The 25,920-nt window shown below is 40.6% G+C and overlaps 2 protein-coding genes across 2 annotated transcripts in view; both read right to left on the reverse strand.

The window, feature by feature from the left end:
- Positions 1–5,072, reverse strand: part of LOC311149001 (endophilin-A2-like) — a 29,441-nt gene extending 24,369 nt beyond the window's left edge. The window contains exon 1 of the mRNA XM_084186060.1: positions 4,852–5,072. Within this exon, the coding sequence (XP_084042186.1) occupies positions 4,852–4,896 (45 nt within the window). The 5' untranslated portion in view covers positions 4,897–5,072. The remainder of the gene's footprint in view (positions 1–4,851) is intronic.
- A 3,526-nt stretch (positions 5,073–8,598) lies between these two features.
- LOC311149073 (nuclear receptor ROR-beta-like) overlaps positions 8,599–25,920 on the reverse strand; it is a 30,380-nt gene continuing 13,058 nt past the window's right edge. The window contains exons 2-10 of the mRNA XM_084186178.1: positions 19,550–19,635; positions 17,347–17,488; positions 16,605–17,027; positions 16,368–16,489; positions 16,098–16,230; positions 12,863–12,970; positions 12,539–12,649; positions 12,300–12,412; positions 8,599–12,162 (exon numbers count right to left, since the gene is read on the reverse strand). Coding sequence (XP_084042304.1) covers positions 12,001–12,162; positions 12,300–12,412; positions 12,539–12,649; positions 12,863–12,970; positions 16,098–16,230; positions 16,368–16,489; positions 16,605–17,027; positions 17,347–17,488; positions 19,550–19,635 — 1,400 coding nt within the window. The 3' untranslated portion in view covers positions 8,599–12,000. The remainder of the gene's footprint in view (positions 12,163–12,299; positions 12,413–12,538; positions 12,650–12,862; positions 12,971–16,097; positions 16,231–16,367; positions 16,490–16,604; positions 17,028–17,346; positions 17,489–19,549; positions 19,636–25,920) is intronic.

Genomic DNA, 25,920 nt, shown 5'->3' on the forward strand with positions numbered 1-25,920 from the left:
CATTACAGGAGTTGCATGTTCCATAATAGGCTATAGCCTTTTGAATGTAAGATGATAGGCTTCCTATTGTTGCATGTTTCCATTAAGCTCTTAATGTAAAATGTCCCTTCCTTGTATGCATGCATAGCATTTTCTGTTGGTCACGTAATTTTACTGTTGGGAAAAAACGTGACCGTTTGTTGACCGGTTAATTAGGGTCGGTTAGTTGGCAGCAAAATGTTCCGAAATTTGCATCCCAAATATACAATTGATTAGTTAGTGCTCTGTGTGTAATACACCTTTCAAACCAAGACATTTCTGCGCCAACTTTAGTATCACGCAAACTTTTTGCAGACTTTTCTTTATACATGAAGGTTTTTTGCCGGCGACAAAGCCTCTACTTTTATTTCCGACAACCGACCTAGTCATGACTGGGGTAAAGTTTTGCCTACGGCTTAGTATGAACTGCAGCGGCAATGCTGAGGCAGCACTGGCACACACTACGCTCTCAAACTCTTGATGGTTGCTAGGCAGCGCCCGTTACTACTATCATCCTGGCAGTTCTAAACTTTGCAAGACATGTCAATTCACCCATCTCTTCACATAGCCCACCCCATGCACTGTTTTCTTAACCAAAACTGGATGGGTCCATAAATAATTACTGTGGGGTTGAATACCACTGAATGATTAAAATATTGGAATAAAGTAGCTAATGCAATTGAAGGAATCAAATTGTTGCTTACTGAACCTCCCAAAGTCATCCAATTGTTATAGTAGGCCTACATTTGAAGCAAAATAGTGTTCAACTATTTCAGCACCATTTCACACTGCTTTGAAACAAGCATAGGGACTCATCTAGATAAATCAATGTCAGATTTTTCTTTTCACTGAATCTCCGTTCTGATATTTGCTAGGCCACAATTAGGCTGTGGAAATGTTAGTGAGTGCTGCTCATGGTCATCTTGTCTAGTTGGCTCATTTATTAGCACTGATCAGAACATTTTGCCTGCATGTTTACGTAGCTTAACAAGTGGATTATTTTGCTCTTCACTTGCAGTCACTTAGTAGCCTAGGCTTACTCCTGACCAAAAGCCTGTGACTTGTCTTAATCAATGTGATTTTGTTTCACTGAATCTCCATCTGAATATTTGGTTAATTCTCTGGCTGGGCAAATGTGGAGATGGCAAAGCTCATCTATTCGTTTGATCATCTATCACTGATCAGAAACATTTAGTATCAAGTAAATCAAGTGTAGGCCTATTATTTATGCTCGATCACGTAAAGGCAACTCCAAAAGCCTGTGGAGGTTGTGAAATATGAACACGAGACTCACATGCTTTTGAAAATATAGATTGCTATTATTTTCTATCGGTATCATGCAGTGGTGTAAAGTACTTAAGCAAAAATACTTTAAAGTACTTAAGTAGTTTTTGGGGGGTATCTGTACTTTACTATTTATATTTTTGACAACTTTTACTCTACTACATTCCTAAAGAAAATAATGTACTTTTTACTCCATTGATTTTCCCTGACACCCAAATGTACTTGTTACGTTTCGAATGCTTAACAGGACAGGGAAATGGTCAAATTCACACACTTATCAAGAGAACATCCCTGGTCATCCCCACTGCCTCTGATCTGGCGGACTCACTAAACACAAACGCTTAGTTTGTAAATTATGTCTGAGTGTTGGAGTGTGCCCCTTGCTGTCAGTTTGCTGAATATAAGGAATGTGAAATGATTTATACATTTACTTTTGATACTTAAGTATATTTAAAACCAAATACTTTTTTAGACTTTTACTCAAGTAGTATTTTACTGGGTGACTTTCATTTGAGCCATTTTCTATTAAGGTATCTTTACTTTTACGCAAGTATGACAATTGGGTACTTTTTCCACCACTGGTATCATGAAGACACACTGAAAGTAAGACCCTATGCCTGCTCCCAAACAAAGGTAGGAAAGATGAAATTTGGATTTTAAAAAGCATGGGCTTGCCTTTGGCTGTATCAAAATATAACTTTTTTATTTATTTATATATGACAGCGGTTCCACACGTTGCTGTGACGCATGTTTTGGGGGGAAAAATACTTGTTCATTTTATTCTGTTATATTGTGGTCCTCTGTAGCTCAACTGGTAGAGCACGGCGCTTGTAACGCCAAGGTAGTGGGTTCGATCCCCGGGACCACCCATACACAAAAATGTATGCACGCATGACTGTAAATCGCTTTGGATAAAAGCGTCTGCTAAATGGCATATTATTATATTCTTAGCCTATAATATATGTGTGTTGACTTTGATCAGGGTAGCCTAAGTGTGTCGTCTGTTTAATTAACAAAATTATTGACTTCATGTGCATGGCGCAGCCATACAGGCTGCACAGACCAGTAACATAATTCAACTCAAAATATATCATTCTATTCTTTTGAAAATACATTTTATTAGTCTTATGCTTCTTAGGACCTGCCTGAAATGATTTAATATTGGATTTCTTTGCGATGGTATATAGTTAATGGATTTATTAAAATAAACGTCCACCCACGTCTACTCCCACACTTGCTGGCATGTGCACAGGATATTTAAAAGGCTTATCCTGGCATGAATGTGGAACATACAGTAAAGTCTGTCTGTAAAGGGTAAATGTAACTAGCCTATAAGCGACAGGGCCAATGCCACTGTACATGTTAACTTAACCTTTTGAGCAGCATATGATCCTTCAGCTGACCGCTCCCTCTGTGAGTGAATATGATCAGCCATCTGCAGACTCCACTCTGACCCACCATTTCCTTTAACATTCCCACCAACTTCCCTGTACGTGTTGCAAAGTATGCTAGTGCTGCTGCAGGATTTTGAAAGGCATTTAATTCAGATATCGAGTCAGATTAAGTATTATTTATGACACTTGGTACGTGTGTACACACAACAAGTTGAATAATGTGTAGGCCATGTTTGACAGCTTTGTGAAATGTGGTGAAAAGTAAGGGGGATAGTAAGTCCAAAAAAAACATGGGCGTGTGCTATGGGGTGCTGCAGCTATATTACATTTCTAAAGCCAACTTCCTGCATTCCATAAGAACAGAAAAAACAGTGCTGCAGAAAACATACGAAACCAATTCCTACAAGTAGGCCTATTTCCAATCACATGCCATCATTGCTAGTGACAAAACCACTGCATGCTCTCAATAAGCATGTTATTTTATGCCTTGCAGGGGAGTGTCATATTTCTTGTTGGCGTCAGGCATGATTGACTCCTATGAAGTTTGGCAAGAAACTGCAACTGCATTGCAGTCCAATCAGGGAGAAGGCGCATAGTTTCTCTCCTAGCCCCCTGTAACACATGCACGCAAACACACACAAATATACAGTACACACATGCATGCAAACACACACAAAAATACAGTACACACATATACACTGCAGTTTTGGCCCTCCATTTCCTCTTTCACGGTCTGTCTTCTCAATGGATTGACTCTTTCCCTCTTTCTCTTCATATCCCTCTCTTTTTTTCTCCCCAACGGGGATCTAAGCCCGCTCCTAAAAGGATGTTGGGGTAGAAAGCATATGTCTTTCCTGCTGAGATCAGCAGGGACAAGAAGAGACTGACTCAAAAGTAGGATGATACATTGCTATGTTTCAATTATAAAGCCCACTGTACCGAACATCATTACTAAACTTTAGACATACGAGTTACAACACCTGGTCTCAGGGATGGCTAACACTGGAAATTCCTTTGGTCTCTACTGAGTTATTTCAATCAGCTTTTAGTTTTTTTGCATCTTATTTGTGGAACAATCTTCAAAATGTTCTGAAATGTGATGTTTTGGTGCCTCTAGGCCAATTCAGAACGCTGATGGAGGACCTTTTTACTGATGAATGTCTGTTTTTTACGACTGTTTTTCTTTCTGCTTGCATTTTGTATTTTTATTTTGATGTGTGTATTTTCTGTAATTTATGTAATTCAGGGCTCATCTGTAAGAGAGACCTTGGTCTCAGTATGACTCCCTGATAAAATAAAGGTTAAATAAAAATAAAAAATAAAAAAAAGTCTTAATAACCACCAGAACTGAGATCAGACAGGGCTCCAACAGAGGAAAACAAATCTAAATCATCCATCTTCCGTCTACATAACCAACAAGATATTGGCACTCTGAAATTTGATTTTCGAAATTAAAACCCCAATACTAGAAGGGGTGCCTGAGTGAAAAAGTTCGGGAACCCCTGTTCTACAAGGTAACTAACAAAACCACCAGCAACACATATGTTGCCCCTGATATCCCCAGGGCATAGCTAGATAGCCTAGGAACAGTTAGCACATTGGAATGTGTTACCTGAAGGTGTGTACACCCTCAGCTTACCTGTTAAGTGACAGTTGACAGACATGACACATGCACTATCTATACTAGTACCGTTATCTAGGTAGCTGTGTACTAGGATAGCTAACTACCTGCGAAGTGTTTTTCTTGAGATTCTAGCTAAGTACATAAAAAGTATCTAGCTAGCTAACGTTAGCTAGCTGGCTGGCTAGCTGTCAAGTTTATCATGGCATTCTTTTGAAGGTTTTTGTCACGTTTTAACGTTAGTTTGCTAATGTTAACGCATGAAATAATTATAAAGACTGCCAACTAGCTAAATAACATACAAAAACATGTAACAATAAAAAAATGTATAGCTAGCTAAAGTTACTACAAAAGTAGCCTAGCCAGTAGCTAGCAAGCTAAAACTTCATAAAAGTTAATGCAAGCTAGTTACCTAGCAATCTCAGATAATGATTTATTTTTTAACTCGTTTGCTATCTAACATTACTAATATTAGCTAGCTAATACTTATTGAAACAAATCTGTATTCGGAGGGGAGGAAAGTTGTTCGCTAACCTGGCTGGCTTTATAAAACTGCTTCTTGAAGCCCGCTACAGACATCTTGGACCGTCCAAATTGGAGCCGGACTGTCTTTCACTTTTGCCGTAGTAGGATTAAATTTAAGACAAGAACTATTGCTAGCTAAACTAGTAGTACGCCGTGGTCATATGATTGCGATTTAGAAGTCGTTCTCCTTTACAGTACACGCCAACTGATTGCTGACCGACCACGTCTACGAGGATGTCCTGCGGTTCACGAGCGTTACTAAAAATGCGGTTGAACAAGCGCGCAGATCTCTATAAAGTGCATATAGGTCTTGAAAGACTCTAGAACTAGGTATGAGTATATCCACAGTGTACACTTTTAGCTGCACCAAACCGTTTACTCTACGCCTCCAAAAAATCTTATTCTTTTTCGATGAGGTTTAACGGCGGTTGGCATCCAATTTGTTGCATTACCGCCACCTACTAGACTGGAGTACAACTCCCTTATATTTTTGCTTGAAAAATAAAATACAGATACACCCTACCATCTAACACTACACTCAAAAATTCTAAAATATTAGTAATAATTAACACCACCCTACTCCACTGTTTAAATATATTAATTCCTACCTCATGCCCACAACCTGAAATGATGGTACATCACCACTTAACACTCCCTGTAACTCTTCTGTCAAGTCTCGCGCACCCAAATTCCAAAAAATCATTGCGCTCGCTGCACATTCAAAATTGTCTCTCCATAAGCAAGCGCGCAGCGCCCACTATCGCACAGAAGAGGAACAGGCCAATATGGTCTATGTTCACTTTTTTTCCACATGGTGGCAGAAGTGTTCTTCAATAGTTTTCTAGACGTGTCTATTTCAGTCTCAAGTACTTTGGTTGAAAACCACTTCAAACTCACACATGCTCAGTGTTGGGGAGTTGTGAACTACATGTAGTCTAACTAGTATTTAAACTGCATGTTGCAGTAGCTTGGTGGTATAGTTGAACTAAATTCAAATCTTGGTAATGCTTTCAGTAGTTAATTACTTTTTGTCATGTAGTGGTGTAGCTATAACAACTGAAACTACACACTACTTTTTTGGCAAAAGAAAATAAATTATGGGTGAAATTGGCAAGAACCAATTCTCACTTGATAGACTAAATTACACATTCTATTAACATCTGACTCCAGAGTGAACTGTTCTTGCAATTTGTAGTCTATGACATTTCAGATTTAATAATAACAATTTATCACTAAGTAGTTTAGATGTAGTGAACTACTTTTTCAAAGTAGCTTTAGTTAAGTAAACTATATTTTTCTTAAGGGTAGATTTAGTGTAGCATAACTTGTTCCAGTGTAAAGTAATTTGTAGCTTGGTAAACTATATTTTCAGACTAGCTTCCCCAACACTGCTCATGCTATATGTATGGCTTTATTCATTTGCATGATCATGCTTACTGTAACTTTCATGAAGACCACAGCATCAGCGCAGCAACACTAGCTAACAATCTTGTAAAAATACTTGTATCTCAAAGAGCTAATTAATTTAATGTTGGAAGGTAGCTGGGTCGAACACCGTTGGGGCTACTCCTGAATTTGCCACATTGGTGTCAGAAGTGGGATTGCGCTCCATTGAGGCCCACAAGTCATGTTGATTTATTAATGGACTTAGCTGGGAGCAAAGAGTTACAGGCTCTATACCTTAAAGTTTAAACTATAGACTGGCAGGCCTACAGTGAGGGAAAAAAGTATTTGATCCCCTGCTGATTTTGTACGTTTACCCACTGACAATCCAGAAAAACGCATGTCAAAATTGTTAGAAATTGATTTGCATTTTAATGAGGGAAATAAGTATTTGACCCCTCTGCAAAACATGACTCTTGTAGCTGCCCACCAGGTTTGCACACATCTCAGGAGGGATTTTGTCCCACTCCTCTTTGCAGATCTTCTCCAAGTCATTAAGGTTTCGAGCATGATGTTTGGCAACTCAAACCTTCAGCTCCCTCCACAGATTTTCTATGGGATTAAGGTCTGGAGACTGGCTAGGCCACTCCAGGACCTTAATGTGCTTCTTCTTGAGCCACTCCTTTGTTGCCTTGGCCTTGTGTTTTGGGTCATTGTCATGCTGGAATACCCATCCACAACCCATTTTCAATGCCCTGGCTGAAGGAAGGAGGTTCTCACCCAAGATTTGACGGTACATGGCGCCGTCCATCGTCCCTTTGATGTGGTGAAGTTGTCCTGTCCCCTTAGCAGAAAAACACCCCCAAAGCATAATGTTTCCACCTCCATGTTTGACGGTAGGGATGGTGTTCTTGGGGTCATAGGCAGCATTCCTCCTCCTCCAAACACGGCGAGTTGAGTTGATGCCAAAGAGCTCGATTTCACCCAGTTCTCCTCTGAATCATTCAGATGTTCATTGGCAAACTTCAGACAGGCCTGTATATGTGCTTTCTTGAGCAGGGGGACCTTGCGGGCGCTGCAGGATTTCAGTCCTTCACGGCGTAGTGTGTTACCAATTGTTTTCTTGGTGACTATGGTCCCAGCTGCCTTGAGATCATTGACAAGATCCTCCCGTGTAGTTCTGGGCTGATTCCTCACCGTTCTCATGATCATTGCAACTCCACGAGGTGAGATCTTGCATGGAGTCCCAGGCCGAGGGAGATTGACAGTTATTTTGTGTTTCTTCCATTTGCGAATAATCGCACCAACTGTTGTCACCTTCTCACCAAGCTGCTTGGCGATGGTCTTGTAGCCCATTCCAGCCTTGTGTAGGTCTACAATCTTGTCCCTGACATCCTTGGAGAGCTCTTTGGTCTTGGACATGGTGGAGAGTTTGGAATCTGATTGATTGCTTCTGTGGACAGGTGTCTTTTATACAGGTAACAAGCTGAGATTAGGAGCACTCCCTTTAAGAGTGTGCTCCTAATCTCAGCTCGTTACCTGTATAAAAGACACCTGGGAGCCAGAAATCTTTCTGATTGAGAGGGGGTCAAATACTTATTTCCCTCATTAAAATGCAAATCAATTTATAACATTTTTGACATGCATTTTTCTGGATTTTTTTGTTGTTATTCTGTCTCTCACTGTTCAAATAAACCTACCATTAAAATTATAGACTGATTAATTTCTTTGTCAGTGGGCAAACGTACAAAATCAGCAGGGGATCAAATACCTTTTTCCCTCACTGTATGTATGCCATAGTTTGAGATAAGATGATTCTATTCTCTGGAGATCTTTAATATTTGTTTGCGTTGCAATAATACCATAGGCTACTGTATGAAAATAGGACCATACTGTAGAAACAGGGTTTTCGGAAATACTTGATTGGTGTCAAGAGAGCCCTGAGGCACTCAACTTTATTGGACTGCAAGCTTGATAAATTTGCACCTGAAAGTGAAATTGCAGCTGGACACGGTCATGTGCTGTAATTGTTCTATACTGTACCTGATGTAAAAAAAATGTTTTAGCCAGGAACCCTGCTAAGGCTCTTGGACTTATCTTCAGCTTAGCAGTGTTTCACAATTTGCACCACTGTGATTTATCATAGCTTGTCATTGGATAAGATGTACATGTTTTGCCTTGTTCTATATTGTCGACAGATGTTACTTAACTGCATATCTTTTGTTAAATATTTAACAAATGACCTATCTTTATTCCATATGATTGATATTACTATGTGTAAAACGAATAAACAGGTGTGGCTCATCTAATTCCAAGGGTTAGGAAGTGTAATTACTGTACATGAGTAAGCACACAAACAACATCAACTTATTATAAAAATACTTTTATTACATTCTTAAATCCACATATTGTATCCCCATTGTAGCTACAACAAGAACTCTTAAATGTGTTAAAAAAAAACTCTTAGGCTTCATATTCATAATATATCCTAAATAATATATTCTTAAAATCTATATTGATTTCAATAATAATCTTAAAATAGAATGAAAACATGATAAATAGAAGGATCATGAAAAGAGAGGAACCTTTAGGGAGATATTATTAAAACACTCTTAAAAAAATAGAATAACAACTCTCCAAGACAAAAAGGAGGACAGTAAACTGATGAGAAAGAATATGACAGATAAGGATAGAAATGAAGAAACAAAAGATCACAACAAAACCAACACAGGATATATACATTCAAATCCATCTTTAAATGTAATTACATTTTAGATTCTATTTATCCTACAATTCAGGCTCAAAAGTCCTGTAATAATATTGATATTAGACTGGGGTCAAACCTTTGATACTTCTGTGTTCAACAAGAACATGTACACAGTGATCAAGGTTTTAAGGTCTTCTATTCAACGCAAGGTGTCGGACTAGGCTAACTGACGAAAACACTGTAGAACAGAGAGTCCAGCTATCTCCCTGAGTGACTGAGTGGAAATGTAACTGCACACCTTGCGAATGGCCTTCAAAGACGGAAAAAGCAGTTTTAGGTGTGCAAATACATAACCATCTAAGTTCTAAACGCTTACAAAGCATTTCACTTAATACAATCGCCTCTGCCTTACAAACCATACACTCAAGTCAGTTATACTAGTTCTGTGTAAAAGTTGGGTGTTGTTATGTTGAGAGAACTTGAAACCTCTTGTGCTGTACTTTTAAGGGGTCTCAGGTTGGGGTGCTTATGAAGTCTACTGAGACATCTAACCAGGGCTGTTTAGGCCTTCCTAACTGAAATCGGGAAAGACATTGCCAATCCCAATATGATACGGTTGTAAGCTCCCAGAAAAGTATATCCCCCTAAATACCAACTACATATACATTTATATACAGTATGAAGAAACACACTGTTCCAGCATTGCAAAGTGAAACATATGATTATTTAAATATAATTGGACAGAAAATACTCAAGGCCCATTAGTGATTGTCTCTTCTTGTGGTAAAAGTAATACAAACAGGGCCGCAACTTTGGTTTTAGAAGTGGGGGGGACATACTTATTATTATTTTGTCAAATTTGTATACAGTTGGATAAACACTCCAAACAGCCTATGCGACCGCTCGGAGGTCGTCCACATGGTCCTAAAACACACTGTTTTTTCTATCACATTCCAATGATAAAACTGGGGGGGACAAAAATGCCCCCCCCCCCCCCCCCCCCCGGCTCCAGTGAAAGTTGCGCCCCTGAATATGCTCTTACCAAACTGTTCACACAGAAGATTGTCTATGTACAAGCTTTGTACTGAGGGTGTTGAGAGTTTTTTTTAAATCCAAAAAGCCCCTTTAAGAATAGTTAAAAATAAATATCCTGCCACACCCAAAGTCCCTCTCCCTAAAAAGAGATGTTGATCTAACTTTGACTTCCTGGTAGAGATTAATAAAAGGCTGCACTCTCGTTGAAGACAGAGGGGCAGATTTAATGCTCTCAAATAAACAGCGTGGAAAAATATATAAACATAAAATACATATTTTTGTACGTATATCATCGTCCTTCAAATTGCATTGTAAATTATGAAATCTCAAATACTCTATAATCTAAATGTTGAAATCCCTAACTCTGGGGGGTAGCTGATGGCTCTGTTAACCCTTCGTTGTGCCATAAGTGTTTGGGAGAGGGTGAGGTAGACGGGGGAGGGTTAGGGAGAGAAGGCATCATTAACAAATCATCACACTTTCAGTTCAGTCTGAAACAGTAGACTGCCTGAACCCCCCCCCCCACCTTCCCCATACTGGTCAAAGGTCAAACCCTAAATGCCCCTCATTGTTGTTGGTGCCCAGGTGGGAGCACTGGAAAGTGTTTTCGCCACCTATTTGTTTTCTTCTTATCATCTGCTTCCTTTCCCTCCTCAACAAAGTATTGTACTGGACCTACAGACCCCTAGCTTGAGGGGTGGGAAAGATCCTTCATCTCCCGGGGAACTCTCTCCCTCAGTTGCTTCTGTCCTGCCTGTCTGAGGCGGGAGGATGTCCCACTTCTGTCAGTTTCAGCAGGACAATCATCAGTCTTTGGGTTGGAACCCTGAGATTCTTGGTAGCACGAGAAAAGGGTCCAGATTGGGTGAGGGAGGGCTCTTTGTCGGTAAGTGCTATTCATCTAATCATTTTCCATCCCAGTACCCCGGAATATGACCAGAAATACTTTGAAAGATGCTGTCCTGGCAAATCTATGTATTTATTTGCCTTTATTTAACCAGGTCATTGATAACGCATTCTCTTTTACAATCCAACCTGAATAATTGTATCTTACTATACATCTCCCCGCTCCCTCTCTCTCAATATATATATATATTTATCCCTGTCACATTTTATTTTTATTAATTTTTTAAAATATAAGTGTATAGATAAAGAACATTTAAAAATACTTTAAAAATACTTATTTGATTCTTCTCTCTTGCTCTCTCTAAGTGGCATTTGTAAGAGGAAAATGTAGTGGGACTGAGGTCTTTGATTGCATCAAAAAAATATCAAGAGCTCAAAAATATCAGTGTCTGAATGTGTGCCTGTAAAAATACATGTATAGGTCAGCATAAGTGCTTTGTCTTAGTGCTGTGTGTGCAAGTCTGCATGCATGGTAATAGTTGCCTTGGGTCTCTTTGTCCATGTCTTGCATGCAAAAAAAAAAACGTGGCGCTTATCCATTTGATCTTGGTCCTTTTAAACAGTTTGTTCATAGGATACAAATCTGCAAAGTATGGGCACTACCAAATAAGAAACTAAAATTTAGCTGTAGAACTGCAATAAGATAAAAAATAAACATCTACACAGCAACTCCTCCAATGGGGAAGGATAGTATAGTACATTCAGTCTCAAGCCTTTCTCTGTGCTGCATGTCTGTGGGGTACATTCAAGATTATCTTACAAGGACTTGCACTGAGAACTGGAAATGAAGTCAAACTCGTTTTACAGAGGACTTCAGCTTAAGGGAGATCTCAAGCTCTCTTAGAAAAACCATCTGAGATTGCGAAAATACATTCTCAGAACCATTTTACTCCCCCCAAAATAGGCAGCATGCACCTAGTGTTGAATTTCGTAGCCTGGACTGGCTTACAGTCCAAGCAACTCCATAGGTTGGAGGTCTGAGGTGAGAGTAGTGTGTCCTAAAGTGTAGCGTGCAGGGTTGTCACAGAGCTGCTGGTTGCTTCGCTGTTGCCACATTCTTCTCCCTACCTCTCGTTCCCTACATATTTTTGTCTCTATATGAATCACTTTCATATCTAAACAGATTTTTAGTCCATTGTGGAGTCTGGGAAGGTGATTTCACTGCTGAACACCTCACGGTACAGAGGGGGGAAATTGTATGCAGTCTCCGGGTGGAGCAGGCGGAAAAACTCGAGCTTGTCAATGTGGAGATTGCAGATGGACTTCATCATGGGAAGCTTGGACACCATCTTAGAGGTAGAAGAAGAGATCGAGAGAAAGGAAAAAGCGAGACAGAAAATTTGTGTTTTTCACATTTCACCCCAAATCCATTAACAAACGCCAATCTTAGGAATAAAGGAATATATCATCATCTGCCAATGTGTACCTTTGCCAGTTTCTCCTTTGATGAGCCACCTCTGTGTAGACAATGTTGCAGAGCCAGATACACTTTCTCTTGAAGCTTCTGCACCTGTTGGCTGTCTGTCAACCATGGTCGGTCTGGAGGAAAAAGAGAGCGACAACCACAGTCAGTCTCTGCTGGTTTTCCTTCTCACATATGACTTAGTGTCTGTTTTAGAGCTGGGACATCACACCAGTCAAGGGGAGACAGTGTCAGAGGATTACCTGGTGACAGGAGAACAGAAGCACTGAACAGAGCCATCTCCTCTTCAGAGAGCTGCATACGACTCAGGCTCTTGGCCAGGTCAAACACAGCACCCACAAGGTCATCACAACCTTCGAGGAAGCAGGGGGAAAAACAGGTGTTATCAAAACAGAAACGCCTGACTTGGTTCACTTTGGAAAAATAATAAAGCTAAAAAAAGGTTGACCTAGAATTTTTCGACTATGTGGGTGTGTGAATATATTTATGTATATATATATATTTTGTGTGTGTGAATATATTCTGATGGAATAATAATGATTTGGTTTCATAAAGAGGGGACTCACCAAGAGCTTTGAAGGTCTGTGCGCTGGCAAACTTGCTATCAAACAGAATAGTGTTGTTGATGGGATTGTAGGCGCGACACATGCGAATCAGAAGCACATCCAGACATCCTTAAGAGGAGACCATAAAGATATCATAAAGAATGAGAGGGGGAGAGGAAGAGGGAAAGGGAGAAAACGGGGACAAAGGATGCTCCAACATGAACACACAAACAACATGAAATAAAAAACAAATTCCATGTTGTCAGTCAATAGAATACATCCATTTCATATCACAACATCAAATGTGTTTCAATAAATTATGAATAAAATCATTTTTACAATACGATTTGTTACAATTCAAACAAAGATGATGAACAAACAGCACATAAAAGGAAAGGTAGGCGAGAAGAAAAAAAGAAGATCCATCATTAGAATAATAACTTTGTTCTTCAACATCGTTGGAAACAGAATGTGGCCTTTGCATGATATGTTGATAATGTATGTAGCAACCTCAAGGTATATGCAAAATGTAGTGACCCTATATGCAAAATGTGACAAATACAGTATACAGTGGGGAAAAAAAGTATTTAGTCAGCCACTAATTGTGTAAGTTCTCCCACTTAAAAAGATGAGAGAGGCCTGTAATTTTCATAATAGGTACACGTCAACTATGACAGACAAATTGAGAAAAAAAATTCCAGAACATCACATTGTAGGATTTTTAATGATTTTATTTGCAAATTATGGTGGAAAATAAGTATTTGGTCACCCACAAACAAGCAAGATTTCTGGCTCTCACAGACCTGTAACTTCTTCTTTAAGAGGCTCCTCTGTCCTCCACTCGTTACCTGTATTAATGGCACCTGTTTGAACTTGTTATCAGTATAAAAGACACCTGTCCACAACCTCAAACAGTCACACTCCAAACTCCACTATGGCCAAGACCAAAGAGCTGTCAAAGGACACCAGAAACAAAATTGTAGACCTGCACCAGGCTGGGAAGACTGAATCTGCAATAGGTAAGCAGCTTGGTCAACTGTGGGAGCAATTATTAGGAAATGGAAGACATACAAGACCACTGATAATCTCCCTCGATCTGGGGCTCCACGCAAGATCTCACCCCGTGGGGTCAAAATGATCACAAGAACGGTGAGCAAAAATCCCAGAACCACACGGGGGACCTTGTGAATGACCTGCAGAGAGCTGGGACCAAAGTAACAAAGCCTACCATCAGTAACACACTACGCCGCAGTGCAATCCTGCAGTGCCAGACGTGTCCCCAGGCCCATCTGAAGTTTGCTAGAGTGCATTTGGATGATCCAGAAGAGGATTGGGAGAATGTCATATGGTCAGATGAAACCAAAATAGAACTTTTTGGTAAAAACTCAACTCGTCGTGTTTGGAGGACAAAGAATGCTGAGTTGCATCCAAAGAACACCATACCTACTGTGAAGCATGGGGGTTGAAACATCAAGCTTTGGGGCTGTTTTTCTGCAAAGGGACCAGGATGACTGATCCGTGTAAAGGAAAGAATGAATGGGGCCATGTATCGTGAGATTTTGAGTGAAAACCTCCTTCCATCAGCAAGGGCATTGAAGATGAAACGTGGCTGGGTCTTTCAGCATGACAATGATCCCAAACACACCGCCCGGGCAACGAAGGAGTGGCTTCGTAAGAAGCATTTCAAGGTCCTGGAGTGGCCTGGCCAGTCTCCAGATCTCAACCCCATAGAAAATCTTTGGAGGGAGTTGAAAGTCCGTGTTGCCCAGCGACAGCCCCAAAACATCACTGCTCTAGAGGAGATCTGCATGGAGGAATGGGCCAAAATACCAGCAACAGTGTGTGAAAACCTTGTGAAGACTTACAGAAAACGTTTGACCTGTGTCATTGCCAACAAAGGGTATATAACAAAGTATTGAGAAACTTTTGTTATTGACCAAATACTTATTTTCCACCATAATTTGCAAATAAATTCATTAAAAATCCTACAATGTGATTTTCTGGATTTTTTTTCCTCATTTTGTCTGTCATAGTTGACGTGTACCTATGATGAAAATTACAGGCCTCTCTGATCTTTTTAAGTGGGAGAACTTGCACAATTGGTGGCTGACTAAATACTTTTTTCCCCCACTGTATTTGTGTTCACAAATTCGGTTAAATTGTATGTATATTCTAAAATGTAGTCCTAAGTGGCGAAGTTTGTTTGTCTAGCTGTAGACATGCGTGTTTGTCAAATATACTATTGTGTATTAATGTTGTAGTACTGAAACATGTAAATGCAGTAAATGCATACATGCTCAGGTTGTGTGAACAGGAACTACAGTGGGGTCCGAAATTATTCACATGAGGAAATTATATTATTTTATACTAATATAATTGCTCAGAGAAAGAGATTTTGTTAAACAAGTAATCATTATTTTCTCAAAAAGGTAAAGGTCAGAATGATTGACATCCCTGATTTCAATACCTTTCAATACCTCACCTTGCGAGGATAACAGCCCTGAGCCTTTTTCCATAATGTTTTATGAGTTGGAGATCGCATTGGAAGGGATCTTAGACCATTCCTCCATACAGAATTCTTCCAGATCCTTGATATCCTTTGTCTGCGCTTATGGACTGCTCTCTTCAATTCAAACCACAGGTTTTCAATTGGTTTAAAGTCTGGAGACTAAGCTGGCCATTGCAAAATGTTGATTTTGTGGCCAATTAACCATTTCACACACATCAAAATCCACAAAGAAATTGTTAATTGTACACAAAATCTAAACGTTGCAATGGCAACTGTGGTTTGAATTGAAGAGAGCAGTCCATAAGCGCAGACAAAGGATATCAAGGATCTGAAAGGATTCTGTATGGAGAAATTGTTTAAGATCCCTCCCAATGCGTTCTCCAACTCCTAAAACATTTTAGAAAAAGGCTCAGTGTCGTGAGTTATTGAAAGGTATTAAAAACAGGGGTGTCAATAATGTTGACACCTACCTTTTTAAGAAAAAAAAGTATTACTTGTTAAACAAAAGCTCTTTCTCTGCGCAATTATTTTAACATTAAATAATATAATTTCCCTTTTTTTTTGCATACAACATAGCTCAGTATTTTAATGATTTATTTTATACAGTCATTTTTGCTCATCTTAATCAAGGGTGTGAATAATTTCAGACCCCACTGTATGCTTTGAGGTCAGAGAACGCTGTTATATGAGGCCATGGAATAGAGTTGTGAAATGCACTCATCTTATGTCCTAACAATAGGTACTGACCTGCTTTGAGAAGAATGACCTGGTCGTTCTGACAGAGATCCAGGAATCCAGTGATGCGCTTGGCAAACTCCACCACGTACTGGATGGCATTGGTGAGGTGGATGGCACACTGCTGCCACATGACCTCCGCAGACTGAAAGAGAGAACAAAGGGATGCCCATGATAGATATGACATTGGGAATAGCACATAGTGGTGTAAGAGTAACTAGGTCACAGGTCACAGAGTACTAGGTCACTGAGTTAATCTTGGTACAGGACGTTGATATTAACCTTGCTCTGGAAGCTGCGTGTCTCCTCAGGGGTGTACAGGGACCAGACGAGCCTCTTCAGCTCCTCACTGCCGTACTGACTGGTCTCTATGTGAGACTTTACCACACTAGCAGTTATACGCTCTGGAAATGGACAAGACAAGTATGGGTTAGCTTTCAACCACACTCAATGAAAAATGATATAGTGTTAGTTATAGTGACATACAGCAGATGGTGATAGAGTGACAGTTCCACTTACCAATCTCGAGCATGGAGAACCCCTCGGGTAGAGGGTTGAGCAGCGCGTGTGTAAACAGGCCGGACTCGTGCAGCAGCTGGTACTCATGCTTGATGTGGTGGTTGCTGTCTCCGAAGTCCAGTCCATTCTGTTCGGGCGAGCTTTGAGAGGAGGAGCTGCTGCCCCCCATCATTTCCAGATTGCAGTACTCTCTTTCGGCGCCCTCTGGTGTCAGGGGCAGGTCACACAGCAGGCCATCCGGCAGGGTGATGTCATCAAGGTCGCTGAGGGCGGCACTGGAGCCTCTGCTGTCTGCCCGGCCATGACCTCCGACCTCGCCTCCCTCCTCGCGGGCGGCAGTTAACTCCTGGGACGCCTGGTGCTTCTGGACCTCAGCATACAGGCTGTCTCTCTGCTTTTTGGACATGCGGCCAAACTTCACAGCTGTACCAGGAAAGGAGATAAAGAGTCAGTCAATAACCAGGGAATGAATTATGAGCTCATACAGTAAGTCCATATGGAGCTAATATAGAACTTGAACAATTCCAAATATAGAAGAAAATCCACTGATCATTTAACTTCATTGCATCACTGCTGTCTCTCAGGCATGATTCCAGCAGTGATTTTACACAGTGTAACACAACTCCACATTTGGCCTTTCAATAAGACCCAGAGAGCCCTAGCGTCTGGTGAAGAGACAGACAGACAGTGGTCCCCTCTGGACTGACCTTGCTGTGTGTGTGTGTGTGTGTTTCACACTCACCATCACGGCTCATGCCTAGGGCCAGGCACTTCTGCAGCCGGCAGTGTTGGCAGCGATTCCGATTGGTGCGGTCAATCAGACAGTTCCTCTGCCGTGAACAGGAGTATATAGCATTGTTCTGCTGGCTGCGTCGGAAGAAGCCCTGCAAACACACACACAAGCACAAACACCATCAGGGAGGCAGGAAACCTAGCGGTTAGAGCGTTTGGCCAGTAACCGATAGGTTGCTAGTTCGAATCCCCGAGCCGACTAGGTGAAAAATCTGTCGATCTGTCGATCGCCGTCAATAATGGCTGATCCCTGGCCGTGATCCCACTCTCAGGGGGAGTGGGATATGCAAAAAACACATTTCCATTTCACACCACACACTTGTACAGGTTACACACTTGTACAAGTGTGAAACAGGACACATACAGTGGGGAGAACAAGTATTTGATACACTGCTGATTTTGCAGGTTTTCCTACTTACAAAGAATGTAGAGGTCTGTAATTTTTATCATAGGTACACTTCAACTGTGAGAGACGGAATCTAAAACAAAAATCCAGAAAATCACATTGTGTGATTTTTAAGTAATTAATTTGCATTTTATTGCATGACAAAAGTATTTGATACATCAGAAAAGCAGAACTTAATATTTGGTACAGAAACCTTAGTTTGCAATTACAGAGATCATACGTTTCCTGTAGGTCTTGACCAGGTTTGCACACACTGCAGCAGGGATTTTGGCCCACTCCTCCATACAGACCTTCTCCAGATCCTTCAGGTTTCGGGGCTGTCGCTGGGCAATCCGGACTTTCAGCTCCCTCCAAAGATTTTCTATTGGGTTCAGGTCTGGAGACTGGCTAGGCCACTCCAGGACCTTGAGATGCTTCTTACGGAGCCACTCCTTAGTTGCCCTGGCTGTGTGTTTCGGGTCGTTGTCATGCTGGAAGACCCAGCCACGACCCATCTTCAATGCTCTTACTGAGGGAAGGAGGTTGTTGGCCAAGATCTCGCGATACATGGCCCCATCCATCCTCCCCTCAATACGGTGCAGTCGTCCTGTCGCCTTTGCAGAAAAGCATCCCCAAAGAATGATGTTTCCACCTCCATGCTTCACGGTTGGGATGGTGTTCTTGGGGTTGTACTCATCCTTCTTCTTCCTCCAAACACGGCGAGTGGAGTTTAGACCAAAAAGCTCTATTTTTGTCTCATCAGACCACATGACCTTCTCCCATTCCTCCTCTGGATCATCCAGATGGTCATTGGCAAACTTCAGACGGGCCTGGACATGCGCTGGCTTGAGCAGGGGGACATTGCGTGCGCTGCAGGATTTTAATCTATGATGGCGTAGTGTGTTACTAATGGTTTTCTTTGAGACTGTGGTCCCAGCTCTCTTCAGGTCATTGACCAGGTCCTGCCGTGTAGTTCTGGGCTGATCCCTCACCTTCCTCATGATCATTGATGCCCCACGAGGTGAGATCTTGCATGGAGCCCCAGACCGAGGGTGATTGACCGTCATCTTGAACTTCTTCCATTTTCTAATAATTGCGCCAACAGTTGTTGCCTTCTCACCAAGCTGCTTGCCTATTGTCCTGTAGCCCATCCCAGCCTTGTGCAGGTCTACAATTTTATCCCTGATGTCCTTACACAGCTCTCTGGTCTTGGCCATTGTGGAGAGGTTGGAGTCTGTTTGATTGAGTGTGTGGACAGGTGTCTTTTATACAAGTAACGAGTACAAACAGGTGCAGTTAATACAGGTAATGAGTGGAGAACAGGAGGGCTTCTTAAAGAAAAACTAACAGGTCTGTGAGAGCCGGAATTCTTACTGGTTGGTAGGTGATCAAATACTTATGTCATGCAATAAAATGCAAATTAATTACTTAAAAATCATACAATGTGATTTTCTGGATTTTTGTTTTAGATTCCGTCTCTCACAGTTGAAGTGTACCTATGATAAAAATTACGGACCTCTACATGCTTTGTAAGTAGGAAAACCTGCAAAATCGGCAGTGTATCAAATACTTGTTCTCCCCACTGTAAGCTTGACCTATTTGACCATGAATACAGGTGCAGGGAGGGATGGGCACTGGGCAAGGGCATACAATATATAAATAGTCTAAATTGATTTAATTTGCTGTGGGTATTCTTGAGGGATGACAGTATGCAGAACTAAAATAGAACACTTGGAGTAATTATATCTCTGAGATTGAGGTTGCTCACCTTGCAGCCTTCGCAGGTGATTACGCCATAGTGGATCCCTGATGACTTGTCCCCGCAGATCTTGCAGGGTATTACTTCAATTTGTGCTGGAAGTAGAGAGAGAGGAGGAACATTTAGTACATTGCAAACTTAACACATTTGAACATGTTAGGTGGATGTGGATTATTGAGTGGTGCTTTATAAAAGTTGTTCAATAGCAGTGTTCAGACTGAAAGCCCTGATTGTGATTTAAGACTCACTAGACTAGATAATAAAATATAATTTGATGGTGTCTTGGGTTGGGTTTTGATCTCTATATGATATGGTCCTTAGGAACTGTGCCAGAACTGTTAGAGAAAGTGCAGGACAGGTGGAGATATACCTTCCCTATCAAATAAGAAGGGATAGAAACATCTGTTCAATCTTTACTCCCAACTGCCCTGATTTTGAACTCAACAGAAACACTATACTCCGAGTCGATATTCACGTCATAAGAAGGAATTCCCCTTGACCACACAAATTGGGGAAAATAAACATTCTTTACCATTGACCTCCATTGTAAAAGTGGCAACTTCATCGTAACATCTTTTATGATACAGAAATGACAAAACATGTCAAAAAACTGCTGTGTTGTTTCATGTACATGTAACCAGCTAAAAAATCCCGACCTACGGTTCGCAATGCTCCCACATAGGGAAATAGAGCCTGCGAGAAGAGCCCTGTGGCTTCAGGCTATTCGTCGTGGGAGAGTGGGAAATGTGGGGAACCTGTGCCCAAGTAGGCTACACGTAGCTATGCCTGTGGAAAACATTTCATCACAGGTAAGACATTGTTTAGTATAGTCTGTTTGTATCTCCACTCACTACTTGTAGCTGTATAGTCTGTTGTTTGTGTTGTTGGTCTTGGCTAGCTTAATGTTCCGGTCGGTAGCTAGCTAAAGCTCACTCACTCACGTGGCTGCTAGCACCGTCATGAAAAGGGGCATGGGGGAAGCCCAACAATATAATGTTTTTCTAAGTAGTGAGAACGCTTGGGCAGAAGCAGGCAATCTTTAGACATGTTGTACTTTTCTTAAATGTAGTTTTGTAATTGACTAAAATAAGCAGACAACAAGAAAATTGCATTTTAAAAAGGTAAAGGTTTTGCTGTGAGCCAATGGGGTAAGCTAGGTAACCACAGGTTGTTTTCCCCACAGACGTGCGGGGCCGAGACATTTTATCTAATACCGACTGGGACTATCAGAGCCAAAAGCCAATTTGCAGCATTTTGCAGAAGAAAAAATATCCATACTGGCGATACGAATATATAATTTATTCATATAAACAGAAAGTTTAACAGTGTGTGTAACAGTGTGTGCACAGCCCTGAGCCCTCTCTCCCTGGAACAGGCTGCTCTTTTCATTATACCAGAGTAGCAGGTCAATTGCATTTACTGGGCCTGGGGTTATAAAGTTTCACTGTTCCTCCTCCAGGGTGAATTAAATGTTAGGAGGTTAACAAAAGCCCCCGCTTCAGGAGAGCCTCCTCCACTACACAAGATAAAATGGCTACTCTCAAAAAACAATTGGTTGTTTTTCTGTGTTCGCTTTGACTGCTGGCTGTGTTAAAAGATTTTTTTCTAAACTATTTTGTATTACAGTTACGCAAGACTTTAGGTAACATTTACTTTGCAAGCAGCAACTGGATTAACTGCCCTTTACCAGCTCATCAGAAAACAACTCACGTCCAACCAATCACCCGAGTGAGCTTGTGGCTAGATATAGTAAGTGCGTCACACATGGGGAGCAAAGCAAATGACCCAACTATAAAGTGGAAATCTCAGCTTCATAGATAGGAAGGAAGAATGCTCAACAACTACTGCTTTGTGAGTGGGAGTCTTTGCATAATGTGAGTGAGATATTTGAGTGGTTTCCCAGGATATAATTCCTACTGACCTACAAAAAGTAAATAGGGAAATAAATAAATAAAGGCAGTGGAAAAAAACCTCTCTCTCGCTGCACTCTCTCGCTACCCCATCTAGTGCCCCTGGCCCCCACCCTCTCCCTGTTATATAACTGCTGTCTGGCCGAGTTCCACAAACACACTCATTCAGGGGAGGTGACCCTAGCAACGCCGTGACGAGCCTACCCCTTCCCTCCCCTCCCCTATCGCTCCCATTGGTTGCCGGGAGCATAGCTTTGTCGCTGATATGTTAACTGACATGCTGCTTAGCTGCGTGGAACAGTCAGGCTATGAGAGAGGAGGAGCTGTTCTACTGACACACTTTCCAATTCAGCAAGGGGGAGGCACTTTGGTTGGCAGCCTCGCAAGTAATCTGATTTCTTTCTTTCCTGTTTTAAGGTGGAACCAAACCTGATTCAATCACTGACAGGGGAATGGAAATGTTCACAGGCTTAAGAAAACAGTCTATGTTTGATTAGTGAAAGATTGATGAGCACTTTAGAAACTGTAGAGTAAATACAGGTGTATCGACATCCATTTTCCACTTATGTAACACCAGGGAGTGCGAGAGTATTTTAAACATATCTGCAGTATATTCTGAAGGGGCCCTGATTGTAACTTACACTGGTGCTCAACTTGGGGAAGCATGTCAAGTATTTGAGTGCATTTTCAGCTGTCTCAGAGCAGTTCATAGAACTAGTTCTACCCCTAGCATGACCACAGAGTCGTACAGGAGTGTTATGGGCTGTCTAGACAAGTCATAGTTACATAATGGGTCATGGCTTCAAAACCTGAACCCTTTTCACACAACTCAAATGGATGACTAATTCATTTCAGGACATTTTAATCACGTGAAAGTATATGGCATGTAAAGTACACACAGCACCATACAGTATGTAGCACTATGGGGCAGTGCAGAATGTCAGCAAAGTTCCTGGACATTGTTTCAAGAATGATGAGTTCTCGTGGGCCTTCCTTTTCTGGTTTGGTCAGTGGGTCAGGGACGTTTGACCTGAAGTCATGCTCTGCCAACAAGTTTAAGCAAAGGTCTTTTACTCTCATAAATGCACTCTCTCTAAGAAGACTTATCTCAAAGAAACCAAAAAGTAATAACTATGTAATAACCGTTGCACCATGGTAAATACAAGGTAATTAGTGGGCAGTAAAATAAAGTGTAGCCAATATGAGTAAGATAAGATGATATAGGATACATATAGAGGAACCAGTTAAAAAATAATTCATATTACGGGAGGGTACTGATGTTGCAATAGCCTTTTACTAAGTGGGAGAGGAGTGTTGTGAAATTGTTGTTGAATAAATTATTATCAAATAACTCTTCATGTATAATCTAGTTCAAACCAAGCAAGGCGATACTCAGTGGTGTGTCCAAATTCTGAAATCTGATAGGTTGTCTCTGAATATATTGATAATTTTGAGCAAGACGTGCACCGACAGCAAGACTCATCAATCTCACCGGAGAAAGAATCAGAGCGAGCGAAACCGCTCTGATACTAAGACAGAGGGGCGCTGTTTGCCTCGCTCTGATGTTTTCTCTGGTCAAATAGATTCAGCGTCTTGCAAATTGAAGAGAAATTATGAAGCACAGATAGACACAAATTTGAAATATTTTATACGTTTGTTTATTTTTTTATTGTTAACATTTTGGGGGAAGCCTGGCTTCCCTTGGTACCCATGAATACTGTTGTAGAAACATTTTACTAGATAATTAACTCAAAAATATCTCTCAAGACATCAGAGCCTGTGAATTTAAGAATTTAGACTTTATTTAAAAAACAAAGCCGAGCCTTTCTCCAAAGAGACAAAGACTGTCCCTTTTTCGCCAAGAGCTCAATTTTATAGCCACATGTACAAACATTCCTAACTTTTTTTTAGTTCGTACCACCCTCTCATTCGATCATTCTATTGGCTGCGTGCCTAGGCCCCTTCTCAAAAGCCCCTTCTTAAAAAACTAATGTAAATGCAAACCAGATGTCTAGAACAACCCCATGGCCTCAGTTTAAAAACCCCTGTAAAATAACACATCATATCCTTAATGTCTATATTCATTATTTAAACATATATCTGGATTATAAAATATCAAACATGTTCATTCTGTTTCACCATTATCATTTCATAATACATTATAAAACATTTATCATTCATCATCCTCTCAGCCCCTGAGATGATATGCATGTGGCCATGTGTCAGGTCATAAGGTCATAAACATAAAGAAACGCAAACACTAGCTCCATTGTTACTTCTATCTCCACAGCCATCACGTCATTCACATTCCTAAACCAGCTGCAGAAGTTTTCATGAAAAACACATAATTATCTCTGCTCTGAATTCAACTGGCTCTCAATCCATAAACACTCCAAGGCATATAGATTTTCAATTTTACAACAGATCCATGCTTATTACTAATATTATTATTTTACCTTTGACCTTTCCCTACACTTACCTTCATGATACATAAAATAACACCACATATCCCCCCTTTGGGACATTATAATATTGTCCCATCAATACAAAGATTAATCACTCATATCACAAGTATTATAACAATCAAAATAATCAATATCCATATCTTAATTAATTAATTGCCATGTCAACATCACTAAGCATTAATATTATAAGTTATTCAGATCAGTCAGTCCACTTATATTTTATAATCATAATCAAATGAATTACCCAAAACAACTTTAGAATGACAATTCTTAATTAGTCACCTTTGTTCCATCATTCAAAGTTAAAACTCTCACCTTGGCACATATCCATACTGGCTGAATGTATATTTATATTATAATAATTCTAGCATTAACTTCCTCATAACAAGAATTACATCAGATCAGTACCCTAATGCATTGTCCAAATTACTATAAATTTAGTAGTGTATAATACCTCCTTAATCAACATACTACCTCAACTAACACTCCTTCCTCTACCGGCACTCAATCTTCTGGCGTCTTCATTATTCTTCATTATGTTGTTCATAGTTCATCTTGAATTTCCAATAGCAATGTCCCAATTCCAATGTCACACCTGAACCACCACACCTCCACCATCATCCTGTTTTGTCCATGTGCAACCCAGTATATTGCTTTGATTTGATGCAGAAGTGGGTCGAACAGGAACATCTTCAACGCCTTTGTTGTTTCCTCTTCAGCCAAGTAGAGGATTTTTGGTTTTTATTGAGGTTTACACCGTTCTGAGCCAATTGATCTCTGCAATGCATTACGACACCATCCGTTGTAACCTCAGGAAAGGACAGATCATAACAGTTCAGTTGAGTTAATTTCCAATCCAAAACATCCCTAGTAACATCATCTACATGACAAATCATTATGTTTCACATTCTCCCTTGAATTCTTCCCAAATTATATAACCCAATTGTTTTATTGTAACATTCCTATATTTTTCTCATACTCTATTTGACATTAAGTTTCCCTTTCCTTGTTCCTATTCTAACACTTGCTTATACTTCTCTCTTCTAATAACACTTTCCCCTGGAAATCTAACACCAAATACTACATCAAATTGTTTATCTAAGTCTTGGACTGTTCTCCTTATGTCTATGATTCACCTGTCTCTTTCTTTCATTATCTTAAGGTCACACTACCCCATGTGACTTCCCCATACTCTTTGTGCTGGTTTCTCACACACCAATACTATTTAACCCTAGTATTTTAATAGTGATCCCTTCCTGTATTTTTAGTTATGGTTCCTGCCTGTGCAAGAATCTACATTCTACTCCTTTCTATATCCCTTCTATGTCTTGTTCTTCTGCTCTTTATTATTATTATCAGTACTCCATTCCCCTTATTATCAGGTAACTAGTCAAGTACATAGAAATCAATGATAAGGATATCTGGTGCGTCTTGGAGATCTGGAATCTCTCAATCATCAGTTCCCTCACTCTGGTACAATGGTTAAGATGATACCCAATACTCCCCTCTATCCGTACCATCGTTGGTATAACCTGGACAACAATATGTAGGTCACTTCTGTTGTTAACCTTCCCCCATCACTAGGATCTCCGGATCAGCCAAAGTCCCTCTCAATCTATCGACATCGGTCTGTGAAAAGTGTCCTTCTATCAGCCTTCTCATAAGGAAACTCAGAGTTACTGCTGCAAAAACACAAGCACAGACACACACAAAAAACTACAATACTACCCAATGGCTGAGGTTGGAACACTCCTATAGTGGAAAACATTAATCTTAGTATCTGTCTCCACCAGTTTTACCATCATTAAGGTAGCCAACAACACCTGGTACTATAGTCTTTTGCCATCACATAGTCTCCAGGGCACAGAAAATACTCAGATTATCCTACTCAGTTGGACATAGCTATCTTCACCCATGAAAAGAAAATCTTAAGAACATTGTTAGGTTAGGTGAGACACAGTATGCTACTCATGTCCTCTCATCCGTCAAGAGAAGCCTTGAGATT

Source organism: Coregonus lavaretus (assembly GCF_964263955.1).
Source record: "Coregonus lavaretus genome assembly, chromosome: 21".
In the NCBI taxonomy this organism is placed as follows: Eukaryota; Metazoa; Chordata; class Actinopteri; order Salmoniformes; family Salmonidae; genus Coregonus; species Coregonus lavaretus.